Here is a 16,176-nt window from a genome sequence, read left to right as displayed (position 1 = left end):
CCATAAATGCCAAGAAGTACAAAACCTGAAATTCACAAGTATTTTTCACTCTTCCTTTCCTCCCAGAGTTCTAAGTGAAATGCCCTACAAAATACCCTGCAAACCGAGTTTCAGGCAAAGATACACAACAGCCATTTTTCTATTAATGGTTTAAACCAGTATATACCAAGAAATAATTTTCACCTCAAACTACATAATTTTTAAAAATATTAATTATACCTAGCACTTTTCATATATTAATATTCAGTGTTATTCAAGTTAGGTCACTATTTGAAGACTTGTTTGTGTTTTTTTTTAAATCAAACTACTGACAGTATTTGCAACAAAAGAAAGGCCTGTGTTGTGGCTTAAGCCCAATTAATAGACATGTTTGTCTACAAAATAGTATGTCTTTCTTGATAAATATTTTCACATACCAAAATCATTTGGTGGCATAAGGGATCTTTAGAAATACAAAGAGAAAATCTGAAACTTTCTGGGAAGCAATCTACAAGTGTCACTTAAAATTCTACAACAGCAGTTTGCAAAGATTCTGTAAATCATCACTGACGATACAACAAAACAAAATGTGAAGATAACTTATCAAAATACTGATCAAACAAGCCAGGATGACAAAAACAATGACCAAATTAACAGAAGGATTTTCTATAACTTTTTATGTAAAGAAAAAGAAACATTCCCACTCATACTCACTTTAAAAAGTCTTCTAAAAGCAAATACAGGTAAGAAACCTGAGTTTACACACACATTTTAAAGATACTGGATCTATCAAATTCTCCCAGCGTTCCTCAAACAACTTAAATTATGTGAAGCACTTTTTGTTCAATTACAAGAAAGGACATATTTGTTTTTGTTTTTCGAGAAACTTTGAATTCTTACAATCTCTTCTCTTTCATGATGTCAAAAGATGCTGCCATATTCATTAGCGTTGGTAAGCAGTGCAGGTGGTGACTGTGAGAATGAGGGAGAATCGTGTTTGCCTGAACAAAAAAAAAGAAGTCTGGTTATTATAACTTATTATAACATTTCTGTCTTTCTCTGATGGATCAGCATTTGAAAAAAACTACTATTTCTCATGAGAGCTTCACACATCCATGAAAATTTTTCACATATAACCAACAATAACTGGGCACAATTTCGAATATTTTATCTAATTAATGAATCTGAATAACAATTAAAACTAAAAACAATTGAAACAATTGCAGGACTCCATCTTGAAATTTTTAATTTTTCTTCTTTTTTTTTTGCATTGGTGGTAGCTGGAAGAGGTAACATGCAAAAACATTCAAAGTATCAGTTATCCTTTTAAGTCACGTGTATGAGAGTACTAAAATATATATAAAATCAGAAATACAATTTCACCATGTCCATTCAATACTTTTGCACAACAAAAGATACTTCACACACAAAAATTAGCAAAAAATACACACAAAACCTTAACAGAAAGGGCTCTGCTATGTGTACTCTCCTTGCTGTCAATAAAGGATGTGGAGAAAAACAAAACCACTTGTTTGGCCAGAAATGTAAACCATACCACTTCACATATGACTAACAGTTCCTCAGCAGGCTGCAAAGTAGCACTTGCATGTGCATTTAAAAACATCATGTCTAGGCAAGAACAAACAGATCAAATTTTCTTCAAACACAGAGAGGCAAGAGGCATGAAACAAGATGTCTTCAACTTCTCTGTGCTATTCAGAGGCTATCAACAGCAGTGTGGGAAGACCAATTCAAGTTGGGAGTTGCACAAATAAATATTAAGAAGTGTTCCAGTTGAATGTGCAAGTTTCATCTGTGAAGCAGAAAGCTAAGCATGCTGTCACTAGTACCGTCACAGAAAAGCTAAAACAAGTAGCAGTTTTATTCCCAAACAAAGTAACAGATAAGTGAATTTGCACACATCTATCTTAAAAATACAATGCTTTACTGAGGCAAGGTGGAGAAACAGTGAGAGCCGGAGATGAACAGCCTATTAATTCATGCTGTTTTTAATGTATGAAGTGTTACAAAATAAAAAAATAGCCTATTGCTTTGATGGAAAGTGGATGTTCCAAGTTCCAAACAAATTCCAATCTTTACTAACAAAATAACTATTTTCAGTGAGTTACTTATAATACTCTCAGAAAGAAACTTTACTTACCATATGCAGAAGTTCTCCCAAAAGGATAGTTGCTCTAACAGACACGTGGTCATCACTACTGGTGATCACCTCTACAAGACCCTGGAAAAAAAGTTAAAAAATAATTACAATGTTTAATATATGATGTATATATCATATCTCATTTCAATGTTTTTAAGAGATAAGCAGTAAGCATCTGTCTCAATCTAATATCACCAGTTACCTCTAGAAGTCCATTGGTAATAAAAGCTGAAAGCACTAAAGCCAAATAATTATCCATGAGATCAGGCCTAAGGAGAAAAACATAGGGAAAGAGTTGAGAAAAAACATTTTTTATTACAAATTATTTCTGCAAAAGAAAAGCAATTCTTTTGTACACCATAAACCAAAGGCTTAGTCTGAGTTTATTAAATACCCACCGTGACCTGGCTCTATGGGGTAATATAGTTTTAGCTTCAGCAGCTACAAAGCCATCAGACAGTCTCCAGCAGTCCTGAAATCTGCTTGGATCTACAAGAAAACAAACAAAGCCAGTGCCAATTATAGCTCTGTATTTCAGTGTTATTTTAATAGTAGTTTTTATGAGCAGGTGTACCCTCAGGGTTGAAACTACAGAAAACTTTTGTTCAAAAAGGATTTTCAGCAACTCATTCAATCCACACTACTACACAAAGTGAGGCCAACTTCAAAGCTAGGACAAATATTTCATTTAGATATCAAAACAATAATTTTTCCTATTCAAAAACACATGAAATTTATCCAACTGAAAACACTGTAACATTTTTAAATGTACATGCATATCTAGCAAAGTCACAAGTGTGCAACAAATAATGATTTATTAATAGTGAAGTTCAGAACAAGGATTAAGCTTCTATAATCAAGCCCTTGACAGACATCCATAACTAGAATTTGGAGGATGATGGAACATGAATGACTCAAAATTACTCTCTTCAGGCTGACATTTTTGTGAGAAAGAAGTAGAGGATATTTTTAAAGCTTGCAAATAAATAATTCTAAACTTAAAAGAGTAACTTTTCTTAATGTAGACATGAAAACATACAATTACCCTAGGAAAAGTAAGTTTCCTGAAGTGCACTGAGGAAAATTAGCATATTTTCAATATACAGAGATACTTTTGAGTAACTTTTCTGTGTCAGCCAACACTTCTACATACCAATGCTTCAAACGCTCTGAAGACTAATAACGTGTATTGTACAGTTTTTTGTGTAAATGCCCAATTATGCTTCATTACTGATCTTCTATCCAACTTCGACACATTAAGTACATCAGAAAAAAAGTGGACTTGTAGCTTGAACACTGTTAATTTGTTGAAAAAGGATTTTAAACAGGACTTCAGAATACCTCATGAATTCACTGATGAAAAAGTTAATACTGATATAACTTGTAATCCAGGGGAAAGATAATGGGTTCATCAAATTTGTAGAAGAATTTGACAGAATTCTTGTGTGAACAAAATACTTACCTACGCTAAGAAGTGCCTCAATAAATTCTTCTGCAACAACAGGGAGAGGAAGACGAAAAATGTCATAGAGAACCTCAAGCAGACCTCGCTGCAAAAAAAAACAAAAAAACAAAAAAAACAAAGAAAAAAAAGCACAACAATTTGATAAATTTAGAAAATACAGCCTTTCTGCTCACAATTAAATTAGCACTGAAGCTGATTTTTACAGTGTGCTAAAACTGGCAACTGATTTGGAGTTGTTTTTTGGATTATAAGCATGTTTTCTAAAGGAACCTGGAGAAAAAAGGAAGTTCTGCTCACTTTACAATGGTGCCTGATTGTCACTGCAATCTAGAGAAACATAAGCTCCTCAGATTATACATACATTTTTTACAAAATATTTTACTCTTTATTTTTTATTTTTTACTTATTGTCAAAGCAAAAACTGATTAACTTGCACACCACTGATATAATGTGAATTCATGGAAATGATGGACATTCTCTTAATGCCTGCTCTGTCTGTAGTAATTAAATATCAAATGAAAAAAAAAATCATTAAATAGTAATGTAGTAATTAAACATCATAAAATATGAATGAGAACTAAACTTAAAACCAAGAACAGCAGTTGAAAGTATATTTTTCTTGACAGCACCAATTTCACAGTATTTTAGCATATTTCTAAAATTTGTTTTAATACAGAGTAATTTCAAGATATATATAAAATAAGAAAAGAGACTAAGACTAAAAGCAAATAAACTGAAAGAAAGTAAGATTATAGATTATAAGAGTAAATCAGTTCCAATGCCAAAAATACTCCTGCGTATACAAATATTTTGTTTACTGCCTGCTCAGGTCTAACACTTTTTTCCCTTTTCCCTCCTCCATTCCCTCCTGTCAGACAGCGTGAGCTTTGATTCACACTCCACTGACACAGAAAGAGCAGGCAGCTTGACCACATGGAAAAATCACACAGGAAATTTAGGGGTCAAATAAATTCAAGACTAGTGGTCTCATATTTAGATTCTCTGTTAGACCACTGAATTGTTTTAAAGAATTGTAAGCATATTAACTAAAACATCAAATATATTCCTATTCCAGTAGGAAATATTTAACACTTACCCGTATTTCCATATTTGGTATACAAAGTACCCCAATGAGAGACTGAATCCCAGAATTTCCAGGTTTGCACAGACTAATAATACCTAGAAAAAATTAATACACAATGTTTCCTCACCAAAAAAGAGATTATTGGACAACATTAAGTGATTTCTAGCTTGAGCAAAAGTACAGATGACAAAAGTTATTAATCACTAGCATTATGTCATCTTTCATTTTCAATCAATGTTTAACAAAATCTAGTAATTTCAACACTAAGAGATATAGTTTCTTTTGTCCTTTTTAATGTTAACAGTATTTTTAAGTTATCTCCACAAAAACAATATTCACAAAGAAACTGCATACAGACAAAATTATAAACAAAGGATCAGTCTTAGGCCAGAAGATGTATTAGCGGATTCTGCAACAAAAATTGTGTCTTACCCCAACCAGTAATTAGCTTCCTTTTAATCTTAGATGTATTCTGAACAGCAAGTTTAAATATTTAGAATAACATTCTCTATGCATCACTTTTAGTCATTCCAAATAAGGACTCACCTTCCAAAACAACTTATTTTATTTCACATAAAATCTGACAGCCTTTCTCATACTTGGTCCTTCTACACAGTATTTTCACACAAGTTTCATTTCTTAGCATTACAATGAATGTAATGATGAATACTTAAACTGTTTTTAAATGTTATTGAATACCACCTGAAGTTAACCACTACTCTGATTTTCAGCCTCAGTTTACACTTACATCTCTTCATTCAAGATGTGGCTCCTGAGACAGCAACCTTGCTCATTTCCTTACTGTTTTTCTTCACGTTACAAAAGAAAAAACCTTACAATAACACTATTCTAAAACCAAAGAAGTTTATCCAAGAAATAACTTCACATGAATAAAAAAGGGGCCAGTTCTTGGAACACATAAATAAATCTTAATTCAGAAGGAAGTACTAAAAAATGAAATTAGGTAACTACTTAAATTGTATCAGTAAAAACAATTAGTTAACTTTAATAATGTACTTTATGTGGAATGACATCCTCAAGTTCATAACTTCCATGTCACAAATACTTATGTCTAGCTCTGTACCCACAGAGATCATTTTTTTTCCCAAGAGTAGTTGACAGCCACCTTCCTACTGCAATGCAGGAATAGATTTCAGTGCACAAAGTCACTGCTGCATGTCCCAATTTCAACTGTAGATGAAGACTGCAGTGGAGGATAAAGTACGTAGTAATAAACTCTACAGAATAACTCAGTCCAAAGAGTTAGGAAAGCAGAACAAAAAAGCACAGACAGAATAGACAGGTAAAATAAGAAGAATAAAGCTGAAAAGCCAGAACAGAAACCAAAACAAATAAATGTTCAGTCTTTTTTGCTTTGGGAAGGATGACATTATGAGGACACTTTCGTACTACAAGCATTAAAGCCCTCTTAGCCTCCAACAAAATAAGAGAACATGCATCTGAAAAAGTACCACAGCAAACAATACATTACAAAACAATTCTCACTTGAACTTTTCAAAATTGTGGTATTAGTTCTAACTGTATGAATGAGAGAAAATGTAGCAACATTCCTAACATAAATTGCTTTGTAGAATCTTCAGAGTTATCATACGCTCTCCAGACTTGCACCTCAGCATCAAGAAAACACGAGATATTTTTTGAAAGGATATCTCAATGTTAAGATCTCTGATCAGTTTTTCAGAACATTTAGTTCTGAAAGCACAAGTAATTTAAATAGTCTTACAATCAAAACAATTTTTATACAGTCTAAATCATTCTTAAGTACAGCATGTGCAAAGCCTATCCAAAATTTCTGTAGGGGTCATATGACTTGATTTAGTTCATTTGTAAGACTCTGACTTCGGTAAAAGAATGAGGCCTTATTACCATGTTAAGTATCGTAAGATAGTAGAGAAAGCAGAGAAAGGATTTAAAAAAAATACAAAAAACTTTTCTGGGTTCAGAAATGTCTTCTACACAAGAGGACCAAAACTACGTCCAGATTGGGATTTATCTTCAACTACACAACTTAGTAAAAGCAGATGCTAATAAATCTACTCTGTTGAAAACTTTTGCATAGATAAAGATTTCTTATTACACTGACAGTATAATTTCAAAGGCAAATTCTTATGACACAATGCTACTTTCAATATTCTTTCACCCACCAAATACCAAGTATCACCATTAAGGCACAACTGATACAGTATTCTGAACTGAAAATAAGGCTGCATCCTATCTGTAGGGTTTAGTCTAAAGAAACTGTTTAGGAGTCCTCAAATTTGACAATATCGAAACATTACAGGAAGGAAGTGACAAAAAAACCAAGACTGTCAGATTGTGTGACTAAATAAACCATTACATTGCACTGAAAAGTTCTTGTCAGTCAACAAATAAAACAAATTAGAAATCTTACCTGCCCATGATCGAAATGCTGCCACAATTCCCATTTTACTAGCTAGGAACCGTGCTTCTCTGTCCTCTCTGTCATAAAACAAATATGACGAGACACAGTTAATTACTGTAAAATAAACTGTGTTACTTACACAGCAGGTAGTTAACTGCAATTCTGGACAGGGTACAAAAATCAAGAGTAAGAAAATTTTCACACATGTACATTTGCATTTTTGTGTGTGCATATACATTTCATTGAATATGTACACATATACAAAGATTACCATTTTTAATCATTGTGTCTTTCTTCTTCAGTGGAGTTTTGTAGTAGAAAGATTACAAACTAAACACCTATTTTTGGTGTGTTATTCACTTCGAAGTCTCCACTGATATTAAGACTGTAGCAGGGGCCTAAGAACTTGGACATTGTCCCGATCTGATAATCTATTGACATTTAATAATTAAAAAAACAAACACAGAATATTGAATATGTGAGGTTGAATGTGACTTCTGTGACCTATTCTAATTTTCTAGAAAAAGAAGCTGCTGGCTATGAGAGCAAACCAGGTAATAATAATCAGGGCTTTATCCTGTCAGGTCTCAGAAATTTTCAAGGATGAAGGCTGTACCATTTATCTGGAACAGTCTGTTTCAACACTTGAGTAACCTCCCAGAAATCTGCTTCTCAAGTTGGAACTTCTTTTTTTAGTTTCTCTCTGCTGTTTCAAGTCTTCACAATGCACCACTGACTATCTCTTCTTGATAACCTTTGCACAGGTTCTTCCCTAAGCTTTCCCTCACACAATGTGCTCCTGCTCCTTGACTATCCTAAACTAAGAGGTCCAAAACCAGAACCAGTGGTTTACGTGAATTTTTGCAAGTGCAAATTGAAAAGAAAAATGACATCCCCCAACTTGCTAGCTATGAACTTTTAAAAGTAGGCCAATACACTGTCAATCTTTTCAATGCCCCTAGGCATTCTATCTACTAGAACAGTTTCCCACCTAGTCAGGCTCGCAGTCTACCTCACAATATGTCCTTCCAGACACAGGACTCTGCATCTGCCCTTGCTGAATTTCATCATGTTCTTTTGGCTCACTCTTCCTACTTGAAATCCCTGTGGATGCCAGCACTGTCTTTTTATTCTATCAGCTCCACAGTCTGCTATCATGTGTAAACTTCCTGAGAGCGTACCTCTTCCTCACCTTCAGGGAACTGATGAAGATGCTAAACAGCATAGGTCTCATGCTAAACCCTTGCGGTACCACTCTTATTACACGACCATAGGCACAATACAATGGCTTAATTACTGTCCCCCAACCCTGACCGTACAACCACCAAACAGAATTTAACTCAAATATACTAACACTACAAATATTTAAGACAAAAAGAAATCTATACTAGAAGATACACAGATTGTTATATTACCAGGTAAAAGAAATACTATGGGAGAAGAATAATTTTATCATTTAATTCTTAATTCCTAACAATGTTCTACAAACTTGGCTACTTGGCAACGTCCTATAAATGGCTATTATAACTAGCCATTGCCTTCAACTTCAAACAGTTCAGTGTTAGTCCCCTGGTTTGTTTTGTCACTTAGGAGAAAAAATATTTTAGTTGCAATTCCATGTACACAAGTCGAAGCGCTAACACTTACTTGAGCTGTCCTTCTGCCGTGTCTGGGTTATGCCTGTAGTGAAAATCTGTGTAAGGAGCTAAAATTCGCTAAACAAAAGAAAGACATGCATTACTTTCACGTAACAAAACAATTAATGGATTTTGCCCTTTCATCAGTCCCACTACAACTTGTCATATTATTCTTTCTTTACAAATCATGCTCTTTGTTTAAAGGTTAATTGCTCTGACATTTTGCATTAACACCAAGTGTGAAATCTCAACTGAAAATTAAACATCTTCATTACCAATATATTGTTTAATTTCTGTCATTAAGTAAGTAAAAATGAACTCACCTCTAACTCTACATCTGCTCGCACATACTGACGGGTCTTTGGATGATTAATGAGGTGCAAAACGGTAGTTATCAAAGCTTCATTTATTCGGCTCAGCTGACAATCAATCACATTTTTCAGGATGGTACTTAAGCCACCCCGAAGAGCCACCACCTCGGGATTCTGAAGTGCTAAACGAAAAACAGGTCACTTCAATAGGTGATAGAAAACATCTCAAGATTTTCAGCATACAAACGTGTCTGTTTAGAACATATATATCCTTTTCTTCCTGAATGCTGCTGAGATACACATAAGGTTTATAATGGAACTGACAGACTGCAGGAATGAACTGAGATTTTTAATCAATTTTATCAACTAAAACTCTGGTCAATCAATCACCATTGTGTAGCAATTTTCCACTGTATTTCTAACCAAGTTTCCATATTTCTAACCAAGTTTCTATACAGTAAGGCTCAAGTTTCCCTCCAAAAAAATATCAGTCCAGAATTACAAAGCTTGGATACTTTTAACTTAAAAAATTAGCAAATTACGAAATTATCAACTGTTTCAAGAAAATATTTAACACAAAAATGCCAATTATTAAAGTACAGTACCTAAAGCACTGTACCCAAAATCTTTGATGTTTAAGAGATTTTCAGTTTAAAGCCCTTATTTTTTAATTCTAATATCAAGCTAAACCTACAAAATAGACATTAAGAAGATTTAAACTCTGATTCATTAATTAATAAAAAAAATTCACTTTATTATTTGAATAAAAGCTATTTACTATGAACACACAAGAGAATCCCTTCAAAAACTAATGACAACAATTTCAGTTTTCTTAGTTAGCTTCAATTATCTTACCTAGTTCACAGATAATGGCAATACATGCTCGAACCATTCTGTCTCTTTCTTGAAGACCATCATTTCCAACTGCTATCAAAGAATTAGTAATAGAGCTGGGGAACAATGAAGCATTCACAGTGATCATCTGTTAAAAATAAAAGAAAAATATGATCTGGTTTTGTTACAGTATTTTTCAAAACATATTTGGATTCAGCAGCATTGTTGCTTAGATAAAACTGTACTAGTAATTCCACATATAACTTGGCTACATCCTGCAAATCCTGTAACTTCTTATAGTATTCTGAAGAATTTTTGAGAATTTACTTTACCATTCTCTTCCTGCTTTTTTTTTATTATTTCATCATAATAGAGATACCTACTGACAAAGAGAAGATTAGAAACTCTTCTGTAAGATTAATCCATACCACAACATTCATTATACCTATTCAACTGTTAAATGTGCCAAGACCAAAATTATGTTTTCTAGGGACCTGCAGCTGCACACAAAGGAACAGAGAACTGTAGACAACAAAAAAATAACAGTCAACAAAAGATGTTGCAATACTACTTGGAAGGCAACTGCTAGATACATCCCTGAACCCTCACATATAGTACCTGATAGAAGAAACAGCCAATGTACTTTTATCATAAGCTGCATAGATACATCACAAAAAATACAGATTTTAAACATGTCATATTGAAAAGCACAGATGAAACCAGATCTGCTTTCATATGTCAACAGTCACTAAATTAAGATATAAAAAACACTTGCAATAAATTTAAGACAAAATTTTTGCCTTAATAGCAAATGGTCCTTCATGCTACTTAAGAGCTCCTGTACCAAAACTTTCAGCTGCTAGTTTAAGACAAGCAGAATTTAAACCACTTTTAAGGAGAAAGGCTGCATGCACACATTAAAGACAAAAACAATCAAACTAAACAAATGACTTCCCATCCCAAGGCTTTAATTGAGGCTGAAAAAACTGTATAGTTACATATTTTCAGTTTGCTAAAATTAAATACACATATCCTATGTACTATGGAACAGGAGCATTACTGAAGATAAGCAGACATATTACTAAGGGGAAATAGGTTGTTGTTGTTGTCTGACTGCTTTAAAAGGGAACAACGTATTTTCTTAAAGTCCACCCAATCATATCATGTTTTCTACTAATGAAAAATATGCAATGTGAAAAAATGCTCAACAGCCACCAAATATCTACAAAAATTTTCAAGCCAACTTGTGAAGATTTTCTCTCACATTCTTTTCTTTCCAAAAATAAAAAAGATTTTAAAAAATTGGGTCTTTTCCAAAATTGTTTTGTCCTAAGTTCATTCTTACAGTTCCGTGAGATGTCTGAGATATTTGTTTGCCAAAGGGGATTGTTTTTCTTTATTTGCAATGCTAAAGTGAGAAGAAATACATTTTAACACTATAACAAGTTTATTTTTAAGACACATTTGAGACACATTTGTCATACATAACATTATTACCCACAAAACAGGAAGCCTTAAGATAACACTCTAAAGAAAATACAAACTCTTCCCCACCCACATAGCCTTTCATTTTTAGAACAGCATAAAATAATAATTAGCAATAGAATGTGTATATAATATCTACTAAATGCTAACACACTTTCTGAAGCAACTTATTTTTACCCTTATAGACACTGTTAAGTAACAAAGCTCTCAACACAAAACATCCCCATAGAGCATAACTGAAATACAGTATTAACATGCCAACTCTTCAAAAAAGCAACAAAAAATCTCCAAAGTTTACAAAGTTCGAAGCTCTTATTTTTTATTTTACTACTTAACCTGCACACTTTCTAAAACAAGTTTATCAAGAAATGCTTTTTATAGATATCAAAACACTTTCTATTTTATTCTTCTCCTTTATGAAAAGGATAAGTGAAAGGATGCACTGAAGTTTTATCTGATACTACTCTTAACACAGGAATTTTGATATCAAAAATAAGGTAAATAACTGTGTTCAGTTTTATCTCCATCAATGAAAAGCCAGCAGGAATTTTCTAGCCTGCTCAAGATTCTCAGTCAAAAAGATTAACATCAAAGTCAGTCTTTTTCCTCATAAGAGTGTATAAAGAAAAACTGCTTATAGAGAAATCCTGGAGTCAGCACAGCTGACTGACAGATGCAGTAAGACTATTTGCAGTTAAATTTTTACCTTTCGGACTAAGCGAAGTGCTTGTGTTCTTTCTACTTCATTACTCTGCTGTATGTCAATGCACCTAAAATATCAAAAAACAAAAGCATGCTTAATTGTGGGTTTTTTTATAGCGCTAACTTTCAGCTTAACAGTTATCATATTGTGTGAGTATTCACACAACTAAATAAACAGAAGAAAGCTTATTATGAATAATTGTTTAAAAACAATCTCTTTAAGCAAGCATACTCATAGTTTGTAGATTACGTTCAGTTTACGTAATTTTCAGTTGTTTTTATTGTAAGTAAATGACTAGAATACTTTCAAATGACAAGGCATAACAACTTCAGGAACAATTTAGTGCTAGCTGCATCTGTCTTTTCAAATGAGACTAAAGAAGAGCATTTGCACTATTTTAAATCAACATGTTCTGAGCGCTTTCAGATCAGAAAGTGCCTTTGACCATCAGAATTTAACAGTACACTAAAACCAAGCATGTGTGTGCGCATCAATCCAGAAACATGCACACATTCGTATCATCATAACAAACTTGGAAATTTTAATGAAGAAAGCAACAGAAGTAACAGTAAATTCATCTAGTCACCATGCTGGCCTTATCATCTCATTGTTAGTTTGCTCTTTAGTATCACTGTGGTGTCATAGGTTTTACTTCCATTACAAATTCTCAGGTTTGAACTACTTTTTTTGTCCTGACTTTGTACTGGGCCTCTAAAGCACTATGGAAATGATAATACAAAGAACTGGAATAAATCTGACAAGGCCAATAGCTAAGCTGAAGTGCATCTATACCAATGCATGAAACATGGGAAATAAACAGGAGGAGTTAGAAACTGTGGCACAGTTGGGAAAGTATGACCTAATTGCTATCACAGAAACATGGGGGGATGAATCCCATGATTGGAATATTCTGACTGAGGACTATAGGCTTTTCACAAGGGATAGACGGAGTAGGAGGGGGGTAGAGTTGCCCTGTATGTTAGCAAGTGGACAGGTTGCAAAGAGCTGTGCCTGAGAAACAGGCACGATAAGGCTGAGAGCTTGTGGATTAAACTCAAGGATTGGCCCAATAAAGGGCATCTAGTGGCTGAGGTCTGCTACAGGCCACCTCATCAGAGGGAGCCTGTGGATGAGGTCTTCTTGCCTCAGCTGCAGGAGGTGCTGTGCTCACAGGCTCTTGTCCTGATGGGGGATTTCAACCACTCAGATATCTACTAGGGTAACTGGCAAACAATTCAAGAGATTCCTCGAGTCTGTTGAGGGTAATTTCATAGTCCAGGTATTAGATGGACCAACCCAAGGTGAATCCTTACTGAACCTGGTACTCACTAATGCAGAGGAGGGCATTAAAAAGGTTAAGACTGGAGACAGCCTGGGCTGCAGTGACCATGCCCTGTTGGATTTTGTGATCTGGAAGAATGCGGGTCTAGCAAAAAGCAGAGCTAGAACCCTGTGCTTCAGGAGAGCAAAATTCTGGCTGTACAAGGAACTGCTGAGTGGGATCCCCTGGGAAACTGTCTATAAGGGCATGGGTACAGAGAACAGAGCTCGCATCTCTTTAGGGACATCCTTCCAAGAGCTCAATGGCTCTCCATCCCCCAGAAGAAATACCCAAGCAGAAGAGGCGGGCAATAGACATGGCTCTGCTAAGACCTGAAGCTTAAACTGAGGGAAAAGAGGGAAATATTGAGGAAGTGGAAGCAGGGTTGCGTAGCCTGGGAAGAATACAGGACTGCTCTCTGCATGTGTAGAGATACGACTAAGAAAGTTAAGGCACAGTTGGATCTGAAGTTGGCAAGGATGTGAAAGATCAGTGGACGGGGGAAGGGCAACAGATGTCATCTACCTGGACTTCTGCAAAACGTTTGGAATGGTCTCTCACCACATCCTTCTCTCTAAAGATGGAGAGGTAGGGATTTGAGGGATGGACTGTTTGATGGATTAGGAATTGTTTGGCCGGACACTGAAATGTTGTAATCAATAGATATGTGTCAGGATGGAAGCCAGTCACAAGTGGTGCCCTCATGGGTCTGTTTTGGGACTGGTGCTCTTCAACATCTTCATCAGCGACATAGACGATGGCATCAAGTGCACCCTGAGCAACTTCGCAGATAACACCAAGCTGAGCAGTGCAGTTGATACACTGGAAGGAAGGGAGGCCATTCAGAGGGACCTGGACAGGCTGGAGAAGTTGGCCCATGAAAACCTAATGAGGTTCAACAAGGTCAAGTACAGACTGCTGCACTTGGGTTGGGACAATCCCAGGTATTTATGTAAACTGGGGGAAGATCTCCTTGAGAGCAGCCCTGTGGAAAAGGACTTGGGGGTCCTGGCGGATGAGAAGCTGGACATGAGCCAGCAGTGTTTGCTTGCAGCCCAGAAGGCTGACTGTGTTCTGGGCTGCATTAAAAGAGGGGCGGCCAGGAGGGAGAGGCAGATGATTGTCCCCGGCCTACTCAGCTCTTCTGAGGCCCCATCTGCAGTACTGCGTCCACGTCTGGGCCCCCAGCACAAGAAAGACACAGAGCTCTTGGAGCAGAGGAGGGCCACTAAAATGATCAGAGGGCTGGAGAACCTCTCCTATGAGGAAAGATTGAGGGAATTGGGCTTATTTAGCTTGGACAAGAGTAGGCTCTGTGGAGACCTCATTGTGGCTTTCCAGTTCTTGAAAGAGATACAAACTGGAGAGGGAACAGCTGTTTGCATACATTGATACTGATAAGACAAGGTGGAATGGTTTAAAACCGAGACAGGGGAGGTTTAGGTTAGACATTACGAGGAAGTTTTTCACTCAGACGGTGGTGATGCTCTGGAACAGGTTGCCCAAGGAGGTTGTGGATGCCCCATTCCTGGAGGCATTCAAGGCCATGCTGGATGTGGCTCTGCACAGCCTGGTCTAGAGACTGGCAACCCTGCACGTAGCAGAGGGGTTGAAAGTAGACAACCTTTGGGTCCTTTTCAACCCAGGCCATTCTATCATTCTATGCAAAACAACTGAAGACATGAAAATTACAAAGGTTTCAACCTACTAATAATATCACATGTTTATTTCTGATTAATAGCATTTGTGATTCAATCACATCTTTATTAATTTTTTACATTATTCATGTGTATCAAATATTAGAACAGCACTGCCTTTGCATTAGAAGCTATGACCACTGTCCTCCTTTTAAGAGTTGGACATTATCCACCCTGAATTAAACAGACTTGTAATACTACATATAAAAAATGTAAGAAGATATTAAACCTATTCTCACCTGTCTCAACATGAAAAACATGTAATATAAAATTTCAAAAAATTTCTATTTACAACAAGAAGGGAAAATTACCGGGCAATCAGGTAATCCACTTTCAACTTTAGCACCTTCTGGAGAATACTAGAGTCTCGAATGAGATAGCGAAGGGCTCGCAATCCTGCTGCTCGCACCTCTTTTGCTTCATTTAGTAAAGCTAAACGCAAGCTACAACAAAGGAAACAAAGAGAGCAAACATACAGTATATGTTATATAGTAGTTGGTATAGTTATATAGTTGTATAATAATTATATAGTTACATAGTAGTTGGTAGATTTTACCACCTGACATGTAGGTACTATCTACTCCTTTAAAATAAAATGTGATTTTTAAAGAGAAATACCCTCAATTAGTTTTCCGTCTTTGAAATATTGTACAATCTAGAAGTCGAACTATTATCTTGCCAGAAGATTAAGACAATTAATATATTGATACTAATATTGATATATTAATCTGAACAATGATTTAGTTTTAAAATCAGTCTGTGCATCCCTGAAGTAACATATCACTATGATCTGTATATGACATGTTATTTATCAAAGCAGATGAATACAAGAATAATCCTGAAAAAGTGTTCTAGATCAGTTAAAATTTCCAGAAAGATACACAGGTAGGCAGGATTTTCTCCTCTCTACAATGTTAACTCCTAAACATGGATCCTCAAAACAACATCTTGACACTGAACTGAGACAAATTTGTGTCTTAACTAATTAATAAGCATTTCTCTCTGAAGATACAAAATGTTTGTGTGAAATAAGAAATTAAATGAAAAATACATATTACATAGCATTGATTTGTAAGCATTTCAACATTTCTTTTT

General features: G+C 35.3%; 1 protein-coding gene across 1 annotated transcript in view; it reads right to left on the bottom strand.

The window, feature by feature from the left end:
- RICTOR (RPTOR independent companion of MTOR complex 2) overlaps positions 1-16,176 on the bottom strand; it is a gene marked incomplete at both ends in the record, with an annotated part of 81,651 nt that overhangs the window by 27,437 nt on the left and 38,038 nt on the right. Inside the window, 12 exons of the mRNA XM_079548564.1 lie at positions 880-980; positions 2,141-2,221; positions 2,343-2,409; positions 2,539-2,629; positions 3,603-3,690; positions 4,702-4,784; positions 7,103-7,170; positions 8,741-8,808; positions 9,054-9,223; positions 9,897-10,023; positions 12,067-12,130; positions 15,393-15,524. Of these exons, the coding sequence (XP_079404690.1) occupies positions 880-980; positions 2,141-2,221; positions 2,343-2,409; positions 2,539-2,629; positions 3,603-3,690; positions 4,702-4,784; positions 7,103-7,170; positions 8,741-8,808; positions 9,054-9,223; positions 9,897-10,023; positions 12,067-12,130; positions 15,393-15,524 (1,140 nt within the window). The remainder of the gene's footprint in view (positions 1-879; positions 981-2,140; positions 2,222-2,342; positions 2,410-2,538; positions 2,630-3,602; positions 3,691-4,701; positions 4,785-7,102; positions 7,171-8,740; positions 8,809-9,053; positions 9,224-9,896; positions 10,024-12,066; positions 12,131-15,392; positions 15,525-16,176) is intronic.

Source organism: Tetrao urogallus (assembly GCF_951394365.1).
Source record: "Tetrao urogallus genome assembly, chromosome: Z".
In the NCBI taxonomy this organism is placed as follows: domain Eukaryota; kingdom Metazoa; phylum Chordata; class Aves; order Galliformes; family Phasianidae; genus Tetrao; species Tetrao urogallus.
Note: the sequence above shows the minus strand (reverse complement) of the source record. Positions and strands in the feature narration are given on the sequence as shown.